The sequence below is a fragment of the Rhipicephalus microplus genome, chromosome 7 (genome assembly GCF_043290135.1).
Source record: "Rhipicephalus microplus isolate Deutch F79 chromosome 7, USDA_Rmic, whole genome shotgun sequence".
In the NCBI taxonomy this organism is placed as follows: domain Eukaryota; kingdom Metazoa; phylum Arthropoda; class Arachnida; order Ixodida; family Ixodidae; genus Rhipicephalus; species Rhipicephalus microplus.
This window is the reverse complement of record NC_134706.1, coordinates 139,676,116-139,695,344: the sequence shown is the minus strand read 5'-3', so window position 1 is coordinate 139,695,344 and position 19,229 is coordinate 139,676,116. Positions and strand designations below refer to the sequence as shown.

Here is a 19,229-nt window from a genome sequence, read left to right as displayed (position 1 = left end):
GTAACAGACTATAGATAGTTAACGTAACTTCTGTCGCCAGAAGCTGGACCCTGTAGGATGAAACGCTGCGATTGCGGATGTGCTTACGTCATCACTCGTGGTGTGCACGATTATGGTTTTGTACAGTATAGATCGTAGCTATGACGGAAGGGGACCGTAAGCGTACCGGCCGTGCTCAACGAGTGGTTGCCAAGGCTGTAGTGGACGGCGCACCACACCAGGCTGAACAGGACGTGGTAGATAAAGTCGAACACGAAGTTGGCGAAAACGAACTCGGCGCCCCACATGCCCGTCATGAGCTGCACGTCTCGCGCTCCGCTCAGCCGCTCGGCCGCTGGGAACGAGGCGTACACGGCGAAGCCGAGCGAGTAGGTCAGAGCCAGCGAGAGCGTCCAGTAGAGCCAATTGAGCAGCCGGGAGCCGAGGACTAACAGAACGGGAGACAGCGCCCTGAACTCCAGCACAGAGACGGTGACGTTGATCCGCGCCTTAGGGAGCGCTGTCAACGCACGAAGCCAAGCCGTGGCCACCAGGTTGACGACGATGGGCAACGTGATGGCGCTAGTCGGGTTGGCCATCATTCGTATGCTGCGTGAACGCGCATCCAAATTGCTTCATTAGTGGGCAGTGCCCCGCCGCGGTGGTCTAGTGGCTAAGGTACTCGGCTGCTGACCCGCAGGTCGCGGGTTCGAATCCCGGCTGCGGCGGCTGCATTTTCGATGGAGGCGGAAATGGTGTAGGCCCGTGTGCTCAGATTTGGGTGCACGTTAAAGAACCCCAGGTGGTCAAAATTTCCGGAGCCCTCCACTACGGCGTCTCTCATAATCATATGGTGGTTTTGGGACGTTAAACCCTACATATCAATCAATCATTAGTGGGCAGTGTGCCCGGTCTCACTTATTCCAGGCCAGTAAGTATTTAAGCGTTCTGGTATACTTGGCGAATTTCATCACCCCAGGCTAGTGCAGTTTCGCTGACATCAAGTGTGATTCACCTGCCATTGAAAAAAAAAACATCTGTAAACGATAACAATGAGCGTCCTACCATTAACTGGCTTCAACTTATTATATTAACCTATTTCACCATTCGTTCTGGCTTGCAACGAGTGTGGTGTTGTGCATGAAGGCGTCCAGAAACAGGTGTTCAGGAATGAACAGTTCACAGGGTGGCATCGTTTGCGCGCACGAATGACTTTGCAGCGGTAGGCCAACACCCCCTAAAATTCTTATTATTCGCTAACAAATCAGCTATCGCCATTCTCTACGGAATCGTGCCACCACATTCCCAGTGGGAAGCCCTTTTAGCATTCTGCTCGAAACGAGGCACTGTTAGATTTGGTCAGCATATACGCTTTGGTTACTGACGCAGCGACTAATGTGTTGGTTGAGATATCCTTCACTTTAACGTTAAATTCACTTTGACACTTGATTTACTGTTAACTTGAAATCAATACCCGTGCATACTCTTACTAGTTTATTTCAGTTACCACCAAAGTAAAAAATTCTAAGCGCCTCCCACTGCCATCGCTGTCCCCCGACTGAGAGAATTTGTATGAGCTCCCATCCAATCGCACTCACTCATTTTTTTGTGACGTCAAGAAAGCAGACTTCTGCATGTAGGCACGCTTGTCTCACTAGTGTAGGTCACAGACTTGCACGTCCCGGTAAATTTTGCCAGAAATTCCAGCACATACCACTACCCAGAAAATAACATGATGTTTTTATGTAGCAACCAATAACCTTAAACTCTGGTTATGCGTAATATTTTCATTAGCCGAAAAGAAGTTTTTACAGTTCAAGCGGAAAGTGACTAGTATGACTGTCTTTGAGGGGTGAAAGCATGCGAGTTGGCGTTCTATGAATAGAGCTCACTTTTTCTTTTTCTATAGGCTATATGAACATGTGACTGCGTATAGTTCAGCTCAGCATAGAAACGCTTCAAGTTCAGCGAAACACCCCTCGAACACTGTAAACCCCTTCGCATACTTACGGGGGTTTTAAGCCAGCACCCTTTTGCCTTCCGAAAATTTGTCAAATATGGGTTTAAAGACGTTTTTTTTCCACAAACAGCCCTTAGGGCGTGGTGTTCCAGATAAAACACTTTTTAGGAGGTAAGGGTGCTTTGGGTTCTAGAATCGCCCATAGGTACAACAGTCACGGCCATTGGATGAAAAAGCGCTTTTTCATCCGGCGGCCATGCAACAGTGAACGAAATGAAAAATGAGACTCGCTGATTGGAAATCCATTGCATCCTAGGCAAGTTCTGATTAAACGATATGTCCCCTTTATTGCGATAGCAATTATATGGACACTCTCGACTGGATTTTGCCGCTGGCGTCGACGTCGGCGTCGGCGTCACTCACCGTATATGTATATGTATCTATATATATGGAAATGCAAGAAAGAAAAACAGAAAATGACACTGGCGCGCGGAATCGATCTTGGGCCCTCTGAGTCGTGACTGCGAGGCGTGAACAACTGAGGCACTGAGGAGCACGTCCGACACCGTTCAAATGGCAAGCTATTTATATCTACCACCAACCGCTGCGGACGGCCATCTCAGGGGGAGAGAGATTATCGTGTCTTCAGCATTACCAGTAAAATGGTGCAATGAGCGCACGCTCTAATCGCTCTAATGAGCGCAAGCTCATAGGTACGCCCTAATCTTCCACGCGTACTTTGCCACACTTAGAGAAAGGGAGCGATGCTTCTTCGCGCGCCCTTATCTTGCGGGGGGAGGGCGGGGAAGGATCGTACATCTTGGCTGGCCTCGGCCTTCACCTCGAACGATAATGTTGTAGTCACCGGGCGCACAAAGGTCACTGCAATCATTGCAGTCTTCATTTGCGAAAAGCGCACGCTTTACACACATAGCTAAGTAGCAACTGAGCCGCTTATTCGCATGAATTTGTACATGTGAATGCGTTTCGTGCGTCATTTGTGCGTGAGGAAAGCGAGGCACGTTTTGATCTGCTTTCCATTCTGCGCGTGACTTTCCAATTTGTTGCTATCACGTTCATTGCTTCGCCTTTGCAGCAGAAAAGCTATCCACAATCATAACATAAATTTAGGCCTATTCTCTTAACGTTTAGTGTTCATTTTTACCTACACTGAACAGTGGCTTAAGATACAATGGCTTTATATATCAGAATCGTCACTTTAAAGCTATGTAATAAAAAAACGCGAGTGTTTCGTCCATGAAGTATTTTGCGATACACTCGGTTGTGCGCTTTGGCGTGTGCGTGCATCTTCTATGGTGATGTTATCTGTAAATGCATGTTCTTCGACTGGTAGATCTTATTTTTCCACGTACCTACGCGAAAGCACCCTTTTCTAGGGTGTAAACGTGTTAGTTACAGACACGGCGAAACCCCCTTGAGGATGCAAACTCGTTTACTGCGAAGGCATGAATTGAGCCCATGAGCCCGTGTACACTCACTCGTTCGAGTCGAAAGATACGGTCATCGGGTATGTTTTGATGTAGCTCGGGAAGTCGGCCTCCGACATCTCGCGAAGGTCTTTCCGCACGTCCTCAGTAGAATGCACGCTGCAGCGTTCAGAATCTACGAGTCGCCTCAGTTGCTGGCTCACGTTGGTGGCCCGCGACTCGCCAATCACGACCACTGAGTTGGGAAAGTGGTCTCCCAGACTAACCGGGACATCGAAGGACTCGGATTGTCCCTGGGTTAACCTCGGCACGCTCACTGGCGAAGTGGACAACGTAAGGTATGCCAACAGTGCGAGTGGTACCAGGCAGAACATCACGTAGAGATCCCAGCTTCGCGCGAGGCTTAGGCGCCGTTTGGTGAACAGGGCGCCGAATGTCCGTGCCATTCCGCGATGTTTTCTGATTGGCTTGCAGATGGTGAAGATGTCGTTTTCTGTAAGAAGAGTGAAAAAAACGGGCAAGTTTAGCAACTGAAGCCTATACCACTTTCTCCCGATGAAGATTTCGGGGAAAGAATGTTGCACTGAAAATGAGTCCTGCGGAATTCCGCAAGGTGGCAGAAAGGCCACGAAAGGAATAATTACTTGGGGTCGCCCCGCAAACGCATTAGGCCTGTTTCAACCCTGGAACAAGAACAACTTTTCATTCACCTCAGAACCTTCCCTCTCTGAGAAATCCGCATGTATTTTCTTATGGCTCAGTTTCACAGACGGGTGGCCGTGCAATAAAGGAGTTACAGTAAACCTTGGGTGTCAAATACGTGGCCCATGGTTTGTGACACAAAGGTTTCTAAATGTGGAACGCCAACATTATATTCTAAAGCGATTCGTATGACACGAACCTTCGACTGGCTTTTCTCGTTCCTTCCCTCCCGGTGCCCAGTCCATGTTTATCCTGCGAAAAATAAATAAGAGGAGATTAGAGGGATGACAGATAATTTTGCTATAGCGTAATTAAAACGATGGTGAGGAATCGTTTGCTAACTCCTGGAAACTGTTTGCATCCTCTAGCGGAAAATGCTTAGCCTTACGCCAACGCTCGTTCGCGCGCGCAAACATCAAGCGAAGTCTTCGCGTCCCTATATATCATTCATGACAGCACACGTGAATATGCGATGGAGGCTCCGCTATTTTATTCCACAGCGATTGCTAGCGCATTTATTCAAATATTAGCCGCGAGTCAACATTACTAGAATAAATGTCTGCAATTCATAGAGGCGAGTGTTTTAAATGCCTTGGGATGAACATCAAAACGCTAACGTATTCAATCAGTTAAGGATGTGGACGTAATTGTGCACTGCTATGTCATCGAGAGAAGATTCGACTGACTGGATGGACCTGAAATTGCACAACTTTCGTGCACGTCGTCACTTGTCCGATGCTCAAAACGCAAGCACTGAGAATCTTAAAAAAGTCTTAAACAGCATCGACAACATAATAAATCTCCCGCAGTTATTATAATGATGTGGAGAGCCTGTAAAACTTGCGGGGAAAATAATATAAAAAAGGGAAGCTAAACTTAAGGAAAAGAAAGAGCTGAAATAGGAGCGATCACAAGAGAGCCCCGTGAACTGATTGAGGCTTATCATATTGAAAGAAGCGGTAGTGTTTTTATATTTATAAAAGTGAATGTGCGTTTTTTACATGCAATGACCTAAGGATAATTTTTATTGCAATGACAAGTTTACAATGCAATGACCATGGCTTTGTCAAGCTGTCTCTGACAGCTTTTTCTGCCCGTCAATTTTCTATGCCCCTACAAGGCAAACAATTAAAGAATTTAAAATTGGAGCTTAAAACAATGGTTTTAATCCCCATGGTCTCCTTTTTGCGGTTTGCTCTGCGCATATGTGGTAACTTCTTCCTAATGTTTCCCTCTCTGAGCCCTATATGTTCACTTGCGCAGGTGTCTTCACGAGAGTAGAACGCCAGCGAAGCGTGGGCCCATACACCCGGAGTACTTTAGCACGAGAACAGTGTCAATGTCACGGCGAACTGATGGTGAGATCATTTCGCTCTTCTTCTTAAGGATAGAGGTCCCAATTCCTTACCCTAATAAAGTTTTTTTTAGCCGCGTCAACTCCCGTATCCTATCGACTACCGTCCTTTTTTTACGCCACTGATTTCAGTGCTATGGCATTGGCGGTGAAATTCGGGTCACACTAAACCACCACAACAAAAAATATTAAAGGTCTTAATAAAGCTTGAAAAATTGATTTGCTGCAGAAACTTGAAGGAAAACAAAGGAGACACGAAACAGCGCAATCTCCCTTGTTTTACGTCAAGTTTGTGCAGCAAATAAATTTTTCAAGTATGAACCAACTAGTCTGCAAAAAAGTATTGCATTAATAAAGCTGTTTGAATACAGCTTTATTAAGTTTGAATAAAAAGAGTGCAACTTGCAGAATCTGAACGGCGGAAATGTGTACACAACAGAAACTGTGACGATCTTACTTCTGCACCTAAAATTTACTACAAGTCATTTTCATTTTTAAAGCGAATTGTCGAAGTTCCTTTTCGTGGCTAGGTATCCTAGCTGGTTGAATAACAACTCTTGCTTGGAAATCCTTGCCATCCCACACTATACCACTAAACCCTACATAAGCATGTTTCAAGATATAATTTACTCACGACTAACCACATAATCTTACGCTCAATATTAAGCCTTCGCGTTGATTTTTGTGCGATGTATTCCGCAATTTATGTTCTCCTACCTATTTTGTGCATTCTATGTGCTTAACTTTGTGCTATTTAATTTTTTTCAGAATGACGTGTAATCAGCGACCAATGGTGATGGGCTTTTCCCAATGTTCCAATAGCAAAGTATCGGTCTTATGCATTTAGCTGTCTCTTTAAGCAACCCGTTTGTGCGTGCCCCCTAAGGCTACCTAAATAAACGCCACATTCATTCATCCACCATGGAGTGTCTTTGCTGAACTTACTTGAGGTAGACGTCCTTCATGGAGGCAACTGTTACACCTATGCCTGCAATGCCGAACTGTTCTACAGAGTTCTCGAGCGCCTTGAACATTTTCGGGAAAGAGTGATGTTCCAGCGTTCCCAGCGCGATTGACACCTCTTCCAGCTTGTCGTCATCCACAGCAGCTTCGGGTGTCGTCTCGTTAATGATAGACATCACGCTATGAAGATTGAACGTGTGCGGCACCTTCGTAAGCGTCAGCTTGTATCCAACGCCTGCGTTCGTAGAAAACACGTTTAAACGTGGCCCGTGATAACGTCCCCAATTGCAAAGACACGCTTTGAACTGCCGCTTTGGCTAAGTGTTAGAAGTGTTAGGCTGCCATGAACGGAATGGCAAGTTCAATACCTTTGTGCAATAATAACGCGAGGAGGTGTGACAACGGTTTATTTTTTATACATGAAAAAGTCATATTAGGATGTTAGAGCTTATTCTGGTATATTTAATCAATTTTTAGTTAATAAAGCAGATCAGAATCACTAAATACCGCTCCCAAAAGGCTAGGACAGCGAAGACGCCTGGTGGCAGGGTAGAGGGAGATGAAGAGAATGTGAACTAACGTTGGAATGAGCAAAAAAACTGTTTTCCTATCTCGCATATGAGTATATAAGTTCATTATCTTTCATTAGGCTTGTTTTTCTCACGATGCGGCAGCGAGGGCAAATCTTGTACGCTTTCAGAGGAGGCATCGAGAAGTCTGCTAGAGTCTCCTTTCACAGCTAGCAATATGGTCCTCGGCAATCTCGGGCCACTACAGCATCGTATCTACTACTAAGTGGTTCTTCAAGAGAGAAAGGAAGAGAAATGTGAGCTCCGTAACTGTCTGCTTCAGCGAGCGACACCTCAACAGTAGCTCACAAGGGATGGGGTGAGGAGGGATTAAAAGGGTAGGAGTAAAGGTGTAGAAAAGAGGAAGAAGCGTGAGGAGGTAAGCCAAAGAGAGTGACGACAAATCGAGGGGATAGTAGAGATAGGAAAGATGGAAGCACGGTTACAGGAGTCCGAGGACGGGGCGCCACTTGCGAGAGCTCTTGTCGGCGTCAGGAGATGGCCTAGAGCAAGTCCAGTCGGTCAGAGCTACACTGACGTCGAAGGTCGGCGTCAGGAGATGACGTCGCGCGAGCCCAGTCGGCCAGAGCTACGCTGACACCAGAGATCGCGAGGGCACAACCGGTCGGCACGGAATCCAGGAAGCGAGTACATCGTATCTTTAGCCGAAAAGAGCTCGCAACATTCCACGTGCATTCAGCTGAGATGACTTGAAGGTGAACGCCAACTTTTTTCTTCTCAGTCGGTGTGTAAGGGAGTAGGGAACACCAGCCGTGGTTTTGTGTGCCACAGTGCCGTCCTCATTTTCCTCTCCTGAGGCCGCGTACTCTTCGTATTCGTTTGCCGCCAAAAGAATGGCGCAACTCCGGCGTCACGCGGTGCTATATCATATGACGACACGCCAGAATTTATGGTGTCGTGACGACGTCGCAAAATTTCGCGTTCTGTGGCGTTATATGACGTCATATGGTGCCGTCGTTACGTGATGACACTTTTTGTGTCGCCGTGGGACACTCGACGCTGATGGTCAAGCTTCTCGTTTCATGAGGTATCTACAGCTTTCGCCTTAACAATCGAAGAGACACTGTCTATCAGCTTTGGCCGCCAGTTCCATTCCGGTACGCCCATTGTGTGTTGAAGGTTCTTGAACATACACATTAAGAGAGCAAAAAAAAGTAATGCGTCGAGAGCCATGAGCGGGCTGTACCGCTAGCCAAAGGCATACGAGACCCCTGGCATATATGCCAACATGAGAGCGTGGAGTTCGCACTCGCGTAACACGGTGTTTCGTAAACACGACTGCATCAAAACAAAGAGCATGGCATTCCGATAGTATCGGGCACATAACTCAGTCGAGGCTGTTACAGAGCCTTGAAGAATCAACGATTAAACTAATATATGAGCACACATAGCTTTGGTTCAGGAGATGACATTATAAATGAGTCATTACAAGGCGGAATGAGAGCAAGTAACAACCACCGGTTTGTAACGATTTTTCTTTTCATAACCGTTCTACCACTTGGTGACGTTCTATAAATTTTGATATGGAGTAGACTTGGAAGTATGCAACGCACTACTAAATGTGTGATGTCTACATTCAAAAGCAAAACTAGCAACTGTCTGTGTTCAAGTATTACCTTTTTGATCAATGCGGATAACTATGAAGTCACTATATCACTTTTTATTTCTTTGTGGTTATAATTGAAGTGTACGTAACGCTACATTTCAATGACAGATTGAAAATTTAACAGAAAAGTATGACAAAGCTGTGAATTTTGTATTTTCAGACATATGACATGATGTTATAACCTTGACACCTGTAGCAAAACTCTGTTGGGTGTCAAAATTTCAGGAAAATTACTGTATGACTATTTGTTGCCTGTTGTGACAGCATATTTTTCTGTGGTATACTACAGACATTCGCTTCAGTACATCAAGTCTATTTCATAAGAGTGCACTATAGTGACATACTTCACTCTCGTTGTCGCGACAGAGAAGCTATGCTGTAGATCAGGAACTTGTAGTAACTTCAGAAAAATCTTGTAACCTCAATAATTTCATGTCACCACATGGCTAGCCTTGCTGTCGTGTTCAATTGTTCCTATATAAGTGTACTGATGCCTCACGCGCATCTCATATACTGCAAGCGTCGGCAAAAGGTGGTCGACAGCTGTGAATAAGATAGAATGAGAGGCTGATGCAGCTTACCGCACGCTTTCTTCAAAAACGCTGTCGATCCGCTGCAGATGACCGTACCCGAGGCCATCATGACTATCTGGTCGGCGATGGCGTCAGCCTCCTCCATGTCATGAGAGGACAAAAGGAGCGTCCTCTTTTTGGCCACGTCCTGCAGGGCATCCCACACGTTCCGCCTTGTCTCCGGATCCATGCCGGCCGTCGGCTCATCCAGGATTACAAGCTGGAATCGATAGGGTCGGTCTTTACCATAGTGTGCATTTTAACGGCCCTCGTATTCGTATGAGGCGGAAAGTATCGTGTGCTGCTAAAGGTACCCACTGTGATCCTTATGTTTTAATACGAAGGTATAAAAGAAACACTCGTGAGTGTAGTCTATTCATGGGTTGGAAGTGCTCGGTGCAGTTACTGATGTAGAACTGCTTTTGATTTTATCGTACTTTCCATATTTCGATGTATATAGCTCCGAGTAGTGAGCATTTACCTCTGTTGTAGTCAACCTCGCGCAATGCATGGTTGTATGGGTTGAGAAATATCTGTTGTGCTTAGGCGACGGGCCTTCCTGAAACATCGACAGGCAGTAGCGCATTCGAGTGGTATGAAGGCACTCTTAAAGTATGGCTGCATACCGACCATGTCAACCAGAAACTGTAAAAAAAAGCACAACTACTGCTTTGTTGCACATCGGGAAGTAGCGACCGTCGCTTGAGACACATGGGGAAAAAGAAATGTAAGTGTTAATAATTCCGTGGGGGCTTCGTTATTTACACTCGCAGCCCAAATAAAGAGATGGTTATAGGAGGTCAGTTATTTCCGCAAAGAAGCGACCTTTACACTCCTCTTCCTCTTTTCAGGGTATACGTACTGGAGGTTGGATACAACTTGTCTGTCTCACTTCTAAATGTTCAACGACGATTAAGATACTTTTTTCAATCGCATTGTGAGCGCAGCTTCGTGTTGGGGCAACGTACGCCAACTGTGTCTGAAATTACAGCTATCTTAACTAGTACCAATGTACCATTCACTGCATATTGCCATGAAAGCTGCCAGCGTTCGAGTGCAACGCAGAGCACTCCGTGAATTGCATGCGTCGTGAACCAAGCAACCAAGCGATACTGACCGAGGGGCCAGCGAGTGCGACGGAAGAAAGAAGCGAGGTGAAAGCGACCACTGGCTTGTGATATCGACAAACTTCGCGTTCGCTCTATCGGTTATGTCGACGACGCCAACGTTGACGCTGCTGCTCAACGCAGGAACGAGTGGCTCACGTGCCCGTTGCAGCGCGTGAGCGCGTGGATTTTTTACGTGATACCACGCCCAAGGGAAAGAGTAAAGCGCGTGGCTACGCGAAACTACGCGCTCTCTTTTTCTCTTGATAAAGAGAAGTGGCACCGCATAAAAAAAACCACAGCGTATCCCCAGAGTGAATCATGATGAGTGGGGTGACGCTTGGGAGGGCTTTATCGGTAAAGCGTGAATCCTCCTGCTGTGTGTCTGTCTGTCCGTACGTATGTATGTCTGTCCGTCTGTTCATCTGTCTGTCCGCCTGTTCGTCTGTCTGTCTTTCTGTATGTAAGTCCGTCTGTTTGTCCGTCTTGGAGAGTGGCCAAGTGAAGACGCGATGAAACCTGGCGTCTTCACTTTGCCACTCTCCAAGCTTTAACCTTCTTCGCCGGAAACACGTCGGCTTCACACACGCAGCTGTTGCCACGCGTCTTCGCTCGATAGCGGTAGACACACGCTCTTGCCTGTAGCTCGAGCCTTCACCCCTCAGGTGGAAATCCTCTTCTTCTCCTGCTTTGTCCCTGCGGACAAAACCTTCGCCGACTACACGGCGGAATCCCTACGCGCTCTGGCGCTAACTTCCGTCTTCTCCTCTGAAGTTTCTCTTCCAGGAAACCTCACGTCTTCTCCTGCTTTGTCCCTACGGACAAAACCTTCGCCGACTACACGGCGGGACACCCTACGCACTCTGGCGCTACTTCCGTCTTCTCCTGCTCTCTCGTCTCGGCTGCTCGATTAAATACCTTCCGCGCGAGATTCCAGAAAGTTCTCATCATTTCGTCGGCGCGATACGCAGCGAAGGCTGGAGAGAGGGCGAGACGGTTCGAAGGCCGTCCGCGACGGATGACGCACCGCGGCATCACCGCGCCCCTTTCCATCTAGAAAATTCCAGTGCTTGCTCGGCCGCCGATGTGGGGTGAGGAGGTTCGTCGGCGAACCTACGCTTCCGAGGGGAGAGGGATGCGTGCCCGAGGAGTCTTTGGATGCTTGTTTTTTTTTCTCGTAGACCTCGCGGTGTCACTCCGGCGTTTCGTCGCGAGAAATTGGCGGCGCGCCCTTTTTTGAGCGCTCGTTTTGTGACAGCCTGAAGAGCTGCACTGTAGCACTCACCTCTGGCTCCGAAACAAGTGTCATGGCTATGCTCATTCTCCTCTTCATGCCACCCGAAAGCTGTCTGGGCATGCTGCCGCTCTTGTCTTGGAGCCCGACCAGCTTCAGTGTGTCCCTGACGGACTCTGCAAGCCTGCGGCCATGGACTCCCTTGAGCTGCGAGACAAATGAGAGACGAGAATCACAGCTGTCTACGTGGTCATCATCGAAAATACGATACTGAAAGCAAGAATGAATTTAAGTTACAGCTGATTCCGCCCGTGAATGTTCGTCACGGTCAATCAGCACAACCTATACCTTGACGAAGACTCATCGGCGCTGCTATTTGATTGAAAGGCGCATCGCAAACACAGCATCTAAGAGCTGTGAAAACGCTTTGAATGTCTAAAGTAGCATACTGCACTGAAATGTGTTGAGAAAGCCATCGAAGTTGCGGGAAACGCGTTTGTTCGCTACCGGGACATAATAAAGGTGATCTATTCTGACTATGAAGCATGCGTCCGCAGCTTAATAGCGAGATCATCCCCATTCTTTAGAGACCCAGCCTGTTCAGGTATAGGTTACGAAAGGACACTTTATCTTTGCGTGTTTATACACAAAATGTTTCAAAATAATGTCCGCGAAATTCTCAAAAGCAAAGTAAATGCGATATTTGCTCACCGCCTTTCCACTTTCACTCTCTGTAGCCGTAGGCATCGCTAAATCCATCTCTAAATGAGTCTAGTGCTAGTGTCTCGACGAGTGAAGGCAAGCAAAGGTCAACAGTGCATATCATGGCGTTGATAGTAACTGCGATTGAGAGCGTCCGATACATCGTTTAGGAGAGTAAATTAACACTGGACGTATTTCTTCGCAGGGAAGAAGCCGCACTGTTCTTGACCTGTAGTCGAGTATACGTATCCTATAGCAGAGCAATGCATGGCCTAAAAGTTGTACGCTGTTTTCGTTGAATACAGGGCATTATCGTTAAATACGCCTATATTCTTGTTGCGCAGAATATAATGAAAAGCGCAGTGACAAAGAAGATGAACTCATAATTTTAATAACGCGTGACGATAGAATCTATAGTACATACCGATCCAAAGTAGAGAAGGTTCTCAGAGCAAGTCAAGTCTTCAAAGAAGATGTCCGTCTGTTGGCAGAAGCTGACCCGTTGGCGTACCTGGTAGCGCTGCTTGGTGACGTTAAAACCGCACACTATAGCCACACCACTGGTCGGGGCTTGAACACCTGAGTAATTTAAATGAGTCACTGAATAAACAGCTGAAGAAACACTTCATTGTAAAGCTTAACGCGCTGCCAGTCGACGCGAACTTGGGGAAAACAAATTTAACATGTAATTCTTACGCCTTCTTACATCACAACTTGGTGCCCCTTACCTGTCAAAATGCTCATCAGCGTAGTCTTCCCGGCTCCATTGTGGCCCAGAAGCACAGTGATTTTCGAGTCGTACACTTTCAAGTCAACGCCATTTAAGGCTGGCTTGTACCCGTAAACCTGTGTAGAAAAAGTAGCATGGTAGCAAAGAAATTTACATCTAGTTTTTAACTTTACCAATAAGCCTTTTGATATATATCTACCACAGGCTTTGTGCACAAAGCTGCTGTTTTTTTTTGTAAGGTCGTCGATCAAGGAAGCGTCATCTGTGGTTAGTGCTAATAGGATTAAAATGTATGACATTATTCGTCATAAAGGAAATTCGTTCACCTTCTTTGTGCTTTAGAACGTGTGTCTCTTTCAAGCCTATAATTTCGAAGATTCAAATTTATGGGAAAATTTGTTCCATGACTAATTCGCAGCCTATCATTTCATAACTTTGCAAAGAGCATCGTATACGGCATTGTTTAGGAGAAATACTGTTTTACAGCACACAGAGTGCTCTGTAGTGAAGATAGTGAAATCATCAGACATGCGAATTATTTATTGTATATACAGATGTGCAATAACTAAATTCCGTGCCATTGCTCAGTTAATTACTGCAAAAGTACCTTTGGTATCTTTCTCGAACTTTCTAGTTACTATTACTCATTTTGTCTTAACCTTCACCTAGAATGAAGTAATAACTCAATTTTTTCCGTAAGTAGTGAAGTATCTCTAGGATGAATAATGCAACGTGTAAGTAGTAACTGCAGTTCGTCAAATATACATATGCTATGGGACGCTAAATGGCAAAGAATAATAGTAATAAGTGTTTGATGCTCGCTACTGTGGCTCCGAGTGGCGCTGGCCAGCACTGTCAAAATTACACGCATAGAAATTATCGGATGAGGCGTACATAAGAACGATGCAGTCGTAACTCGATTGGTGCAGCATAAGACACCTTATCTTGAGGTTAAAACTTCAACTCGCACTCACAGCAAGTTGCTTTTTCTGCCGCCCATAGCCTATTTTCCTTTATGTAGAAGTTACTAAAGTCCATTTAAAAAGCTACAAATACCTTACCTTAAGCTTTCGTTGGCTTTATTGCCTGCTGGCTTCATTTTGTCTAACAAAGAAAACCTGACCTCATTCCACTCTGCTCGCCGCGTTCATGTATCTTACATGGCGATTTGTTTATAGTTAATAGAGGACCTCATAGACGTCTAAAAATCGCACGAAGGAAAGTACAACCAAATGACATGTTGTGGAGCTTATCCGTGGTAATCTCTCTCATTCATAATCGCGGTTCCACCGTAACAGCACAACTTTGGTTTCACGACGGCCGTTGCTACATGACGGATGCCGACAATTCCCGTTGAGAATGTAATCGCTTACAACACCCTGACATTATGCGTCGCAAAAGAAGCGTGGCGTTGTCATCGTTTCCTCACCTTGGTTAGGTTATTGATAGCGATGACGACTTTGCTGTCCGGTGGAAGCGCTTCGAATCGGGAGGCATCTCGATGGGCCTTGACAACTTCCTCGGCAGTGTCTTCGCTTTCGAGACGCCAATAACTCGCCTGCGAGTTTTCAGCACAATACGCACAAATACCGGGTGTTCAAAATTAAGCTTTATGATTTTTTTAAAATTAGGCGCTCGAAGGCACGTGAGAACCACTTGTGCAAATAAGTTAAGCGGCCAGGGGGACAGAAAGTTAGATGATAATTATCGCTGTCAGCAGCCCAATTAACTAAAATTTAATAATTAACTTTTTACTGGCTGCGGTAAGTTGGCATGTTTATATTGAAAAAAATGTAGGCAGTGGTGTTTGTACACAGTTTCAGTTGGAAGATTTTTTCTAGCACGCCTGTGTTCCGAGATATCCGGCTCCAAAGTTTAATTGTCTTTCGCACGATTACGCATGCAAGAGGGTGAGGGTCCGCGCAAAGCTCCTCCCTAAAGTGACGCATCTGTTGCGTGTGGTGTTTAGTGTGTGAAGAGGGTGGAAGCGTAGGCATAGGTGATAGCAATTACCCTTGCCCTCTTCGGCCGGCGAAATCAAAATGTGACAGCGCGGTGCGCCATGAGCCTTACGCATGATCCTGATGAACGCGATAACAGGAGACCATTTTTCGCGACGTTTTTTCGTGACTTTAGATCACACTGAGACATCTTCTTGTGAACGCGTTAGCAGGACCGTCCTGCACTAGGGTGCCTCCGGTTAGAGCACAGCGTCTCTGCATTGAAGGTCTACCAAGGAAATCCACGTGGAGTCCTTTCGAGCTAATATGGCTGCTTCTGGCGTGAGGTATTCTACCAAAGTAAAAGTAGACGTGGTGCTTGCAATGGCTGAAATGAATGGCAACGCTTCGTTAGCAATGGAGCTTTACGCGTCTCGCCACCCACACCGTCCCCTTCCAACAAGGCCCACTTTCACAAACCTGTTTCGACGCTTCTGCACAACAGGCTCTGTCCACCTTCCGAGACGGACCAGGAAGGCAATCGTCGATGAAGACTTTGAAATCGACGTTGTCGCGTGCGTAACCTCGATGCCAGAGCTCAGCATCCGACAGATTGCCGATCAGTGCGGTCGCAGCATCGGAACAGTCACAAATGTTTTAAGAAAGCACAAGTTCCATCCATATCACGTTTACCTTCATCAGGACCTAAATGAGGCGGACTTTGAAAGGCGAGTTGACTTCTGCAATTGGGGCCTCATCAAAACTGATCAAGAAAATGACTTTTTGCACAGAATAATTTGGACTGATGAAGCTCGGTTTTGCCGAAATGGAAGTGTTAATCTTCACAACGCCCATTATTGGGCACAAGAAAACCCACACTGGCTGAGGCAGCACAAGCATCAAGTTCGCTGGAGTGTGAATGTGTGGTGCGGCATACTCGGGGACAGGATCATCGGACCTCACTTTTTTGAGGACAACTTGAACGGAAAGATGTACACAGAAGAAATATTAGGTGTTGTCATTGATGATCTTGTCTGCAGTCTTTCCCTGAATGACCTGCGCCAAGTATGGTTTCAGCACGATGGAGCACCACCACATTTTTCTACCAGGGCGAAGAACTGGTTGGACAGACGTTTTCCACAACAGTGGATTGGGCGCGCAGGAGCGATGTTTTGGCCACCAAGATCACCTGACCTTTCTCCGCTCGACTTTTTCCTTTGGGGCTACGTTAAAGATCGAGTTTACGTAACAGAGCCCAGCGATGTTAATGACATGAAGGACAGGATAACATCTGCCTGTGCGAGTATTCCTGCAGAAGTACTGCGCCGAGTCATCGAGTCGACGCGACAGCGGTTCATGCTTTGCGTTGCTGCCGAAGGCAGGCATTTTGAACACTTTTTGGGGCATTGACGTCTTGAGAGGTGAAGAGTTTCGATGAGATTTGTGCATGACCGAAATATGCTTATGTAGCAGCAGGAAATATGCGTTAGCAAGGATAAAACTGTTTCAGTTATTATTGGTGGAGTTGTTGCTCTTGTTTCAATAAAAGTTACAGTACTCGGACATCAGCAGTCACGCTATTCGCGTAGCCCAGGCAACGACCACGCATGCTTCTCTAGTGATTATTACGCACGCGCACTGGCATCCAGATTCTCCGCTCGCACCATTATCTCGGCATGGTATCTGCCACTATCGTTAGAGGCTCTGCAGTTGCGTGTTACGACACTGGTTGCAAGCGTTCTTCGATTTTTGATTTCGACGGCCGAAGAGGGCAAGGGTAATTGCTATCACCTATGCCTACGCTTCCACCCTCTTCACACACTAAACACCACACGCAACAGATGCGTCACTTTAGGGAGGAGCTTTGCGCGGACCCTCACCCTCTTGCATGCGTAATCGTGCGAAAGACAATTAAACTTTGGAGCCGGATATCTCGGAACACAGGCGTGCTAGAAAAAATCTTCCAACTGAAACTGTGTACAAACACCACTGCCTACATTTTTTCAATATAAACATGCCAACTTACCGCAGCCAGTAAAAAGTTAATTATTAAATTTTAGTTAATTGGGCTGCTGACAGCGATAATTATCATCTAACTTTCTGTCCCCCTGGCCGCTTAACTTATTTGCACAAGTGGTTCTCACGTGCCTTCGAGCGCCTAATTTTAAAAAAATCATAAAGCTTAATTTTGAACACCCGGTATAATGCATCCGCATATCACGTTTCAATAACCTGCAAGGCCCGCCTAAACGCTGATTGCAATTGAATAGCTCTAATTGATTGATACGTGAGGTTTAACGTCCCAAAACCACCATATGATTATGAGGGACGCCGTAGTGGAGGGCTCCAGAAATTTCGACCACCTGGGGTTCTTTAACGTGCAGTCAGTCAGTCAGTCAATGAACTTTATTTACAAATTGTCCTGAGGAGCCGATTCCCCTCAAGAGGGAGGGTCAGCTGCGGGCCGCACCCACGTGGGGACAGGAAGAGCGAGCCCCTCCACCAAATTGCGGGCCCTCTGGACAGCCCGAATTTGGACCTCTCGGTCCGAGCTGGTAATTGCCGTCCTCCAGGCAGCTTCTGTGCTGAGAGGCTCGCCATCGCGCAGCGCCGCGCATTGCCAGAGCATGTGGGGTAACGTGCAACGTCTCTCTTCGCAATGAGGGCATTGCGGCTTTATGCTGTCGATAAACTTGCTGTACACTAAAGGCGACGGGTAAGTACCCGTTTGCAGCATTCTTAAAGTGACTGACTGGGCCCTAGAGAGTTGCGGGTGCGGGAGCGGAAAGCTACGCCTGGCCAATTGATAATTTTTGCAAATTTCGTTAAAGGTGAGGAGCGAATCAAGCTGCCGGATGCCATCCCCAAAATTAGATGCCGATTGCCCGTCACGGTGGGACAGTTCGCGTGCTCGGGCATGGGCAAGCTCATTGGCATTGGGGATAACAGGGTGGACATCCTTGCTCATGTGGGCAGGAAACCAGGTGATGTGGCCGTCGATTTCCGTGCAATGTGGTCTTTTGGTAAGAAGATGGGCCGCCTGCTCACAGACTGACCCGGTCATGAACGCTCGTGCAGCAGCTCGAGAATCAGTGAAAATGCGCGTGCGCATGGGAATCGCCACGGCCATTGCTATAGCAGCCTGCTCTGCCCTAGCCGGCGTGGTATCTCGAAGAGATGCTGCTGTGAGGATTTTACCGTGAAGGTCAGTGACCACAGCCACGAAATTGGATGTGCCGGGGTACTGTGCTGCGTCAACGAACGCCACGAGTTCAGGGGTGGCAGCGGCGGAACTGAGGAGCGACCTAGCCCTAGCGGCCCGGTGGCCGACATTGTAGAGAGGGTGAACATTTCTAGGAATTTGTGAGACCGTAATCTGCTCCCTCAATTTGGGTGGAAGCTGTATCTTTTTGTCTGCTACCATAGTTGGTTCGCAGCCCAGAAACTCCAGGATGTGTCTCCCAGCTTTGGAAGAGGACAGTCGTGCAGCTTGTGCTGTTTGTTGCGCTTCTGCAATCTCACTAAATGTATTATGCATACCAAGAGCCTTGAGCTTTTCCTCATTTGTGTTGTTTGGAAGGCCCAAGTTTAACGTGCACCCAAATCTTAGCACACGGACCTACAACATTTCCGGCTCCATTGGAAATGCAGCCGCCGCAGCCGGGATTCGAACCCACGACCTGCGAGTCAGCAGCCGAGTACCTTAGCCACTAGACCACCGCGGCGGGGCTTGAATAGCTCTAAGGTAATCCGCCAGTTTTTATGCCACGTCTGGAATACCTCATTTAATAATATGTTATGTTGTAATAGCATTATTAGCTCGTTCAGGAACCTCATTCAGCGTATCGAATTTGCACAATTAAACTTCTGATAATGCATGCATTTTCATGCGCCCACTCCTGAATGGGGCGTTAAGGACATGCAGAATGTTCAAATATCTAAAAATGTGTTAACACGCAGATATTTTTATTCGCTTGAATTTGGGGTAAATGTAATGTTTAAGTGTGAAACCTAGCAACCAAGGCTCTAACGTGGCCATTACGGCACGTATCGAAATATCCATGCAAAGTACCGCATGCAGGCAGCTTTCGACGTGTACATTATCTCTTCATATAATCTGCCGCTGTTTATGTGTCCCTGCAAGTCAGAGTCGTCTTTATTGCTTATTGAAGTAACGCTTCAATTTATTATGTGCCACTCGTGCAACAGCCCTGCTACAAGTATAGGGTGCGGGAAAAGGCAATAAAGAAACATATATACGTGCACATGTGTATTCAAGTAACGCTTCAATTTATCATGTGCCACTCGTGCAACAGCCCTGCTACAAGTATAGGGTACGAGAA

At 46.8% G+C, this 19,229-nt stretch overlaps 2 protein-coding genes across 2 annotated transcripts in view; both read right to left on the bottom strand.

Annotated features, from left to right (window-relative positions):
- The window catches only part of LOC142767886 (phospholipid-transporting ATPase ABCA3-like), a 51,142-nt gene that overhangs the window by 21,814 nt on the left and 10,099 nt on the right, over positions 1-19,229 (bottom strand). Inside the window, exons 4-9 of the mRNA XM_075870130.1 lie at positions 14,376-14,504; positions 12,945-13,062; positions 12,641-12,795; positions 11,566-11,721; positions 9,189-9,394; positions 167-588 (exon numbers count right to left, since the gene is read on the bottom strand). Of these exons, the coding sequence (XP_075726245.1) occupies positions 167-588; positions 9,189-9,394; positions 11,566-11,721; positions 12,641-12,795; positions 12,945-13,062; positions 14,376-14,504 (1,186 nt within the window). The remainder of the gene's footprint in view (positions 1-166; positions 589-9,188; positions 9,395-11,565; positions 11,722-12,640; positions 12,796-12,944; positions 13,063-14,375; positions 14,505-19,229) is intronic.
- LOC142767647 (uncharacterized) lies at positions 3,375-6,633 on the bottom strand. The gene is made up of 3 exons (XM_075869786.1): positions 6,389-6,633; positions 4,289-4,341; positions 3,375-3,880 (listed from the first exon to the last, which is right to left on the bottom strand). The coding sequence occupies exons 1-3, from the start codon at positions 6,580-6,582 to the stop codon at positions 3,435-3,437; spliced, it is 693 nt and encodes a 230-aa protein (XP_075725901.1). The 5' UTR covers positions 6,583-6,633; the 3' UTR covers positions 3,375-3,434.

Excerpts from the sequence above, each read along its gene's own strand:
- LOC142767647 (XM_075869786.1), bottom strand. The coding sequence starts at position 6,582 with ATGTCTATCATTAACGAGACGACACCCGAAGCTGCTGTGGATGACGAC. Across the intron at positions 4,342-6,388 it reads ATGAAGGACGTCTACCTCAA|GATAAACATGGACTGGGCAC; the intron begins GTAAGTTCAGCA and ends TATTTTTCGCAG. Across the intron at positions 3,881-4,288 it reads ACGAGAAAAGCCAGTCGAAG|AAAACGACATCTTCACCATC; the intron begins GTTCGTGTCATA and ends CTCTTCTTACAG.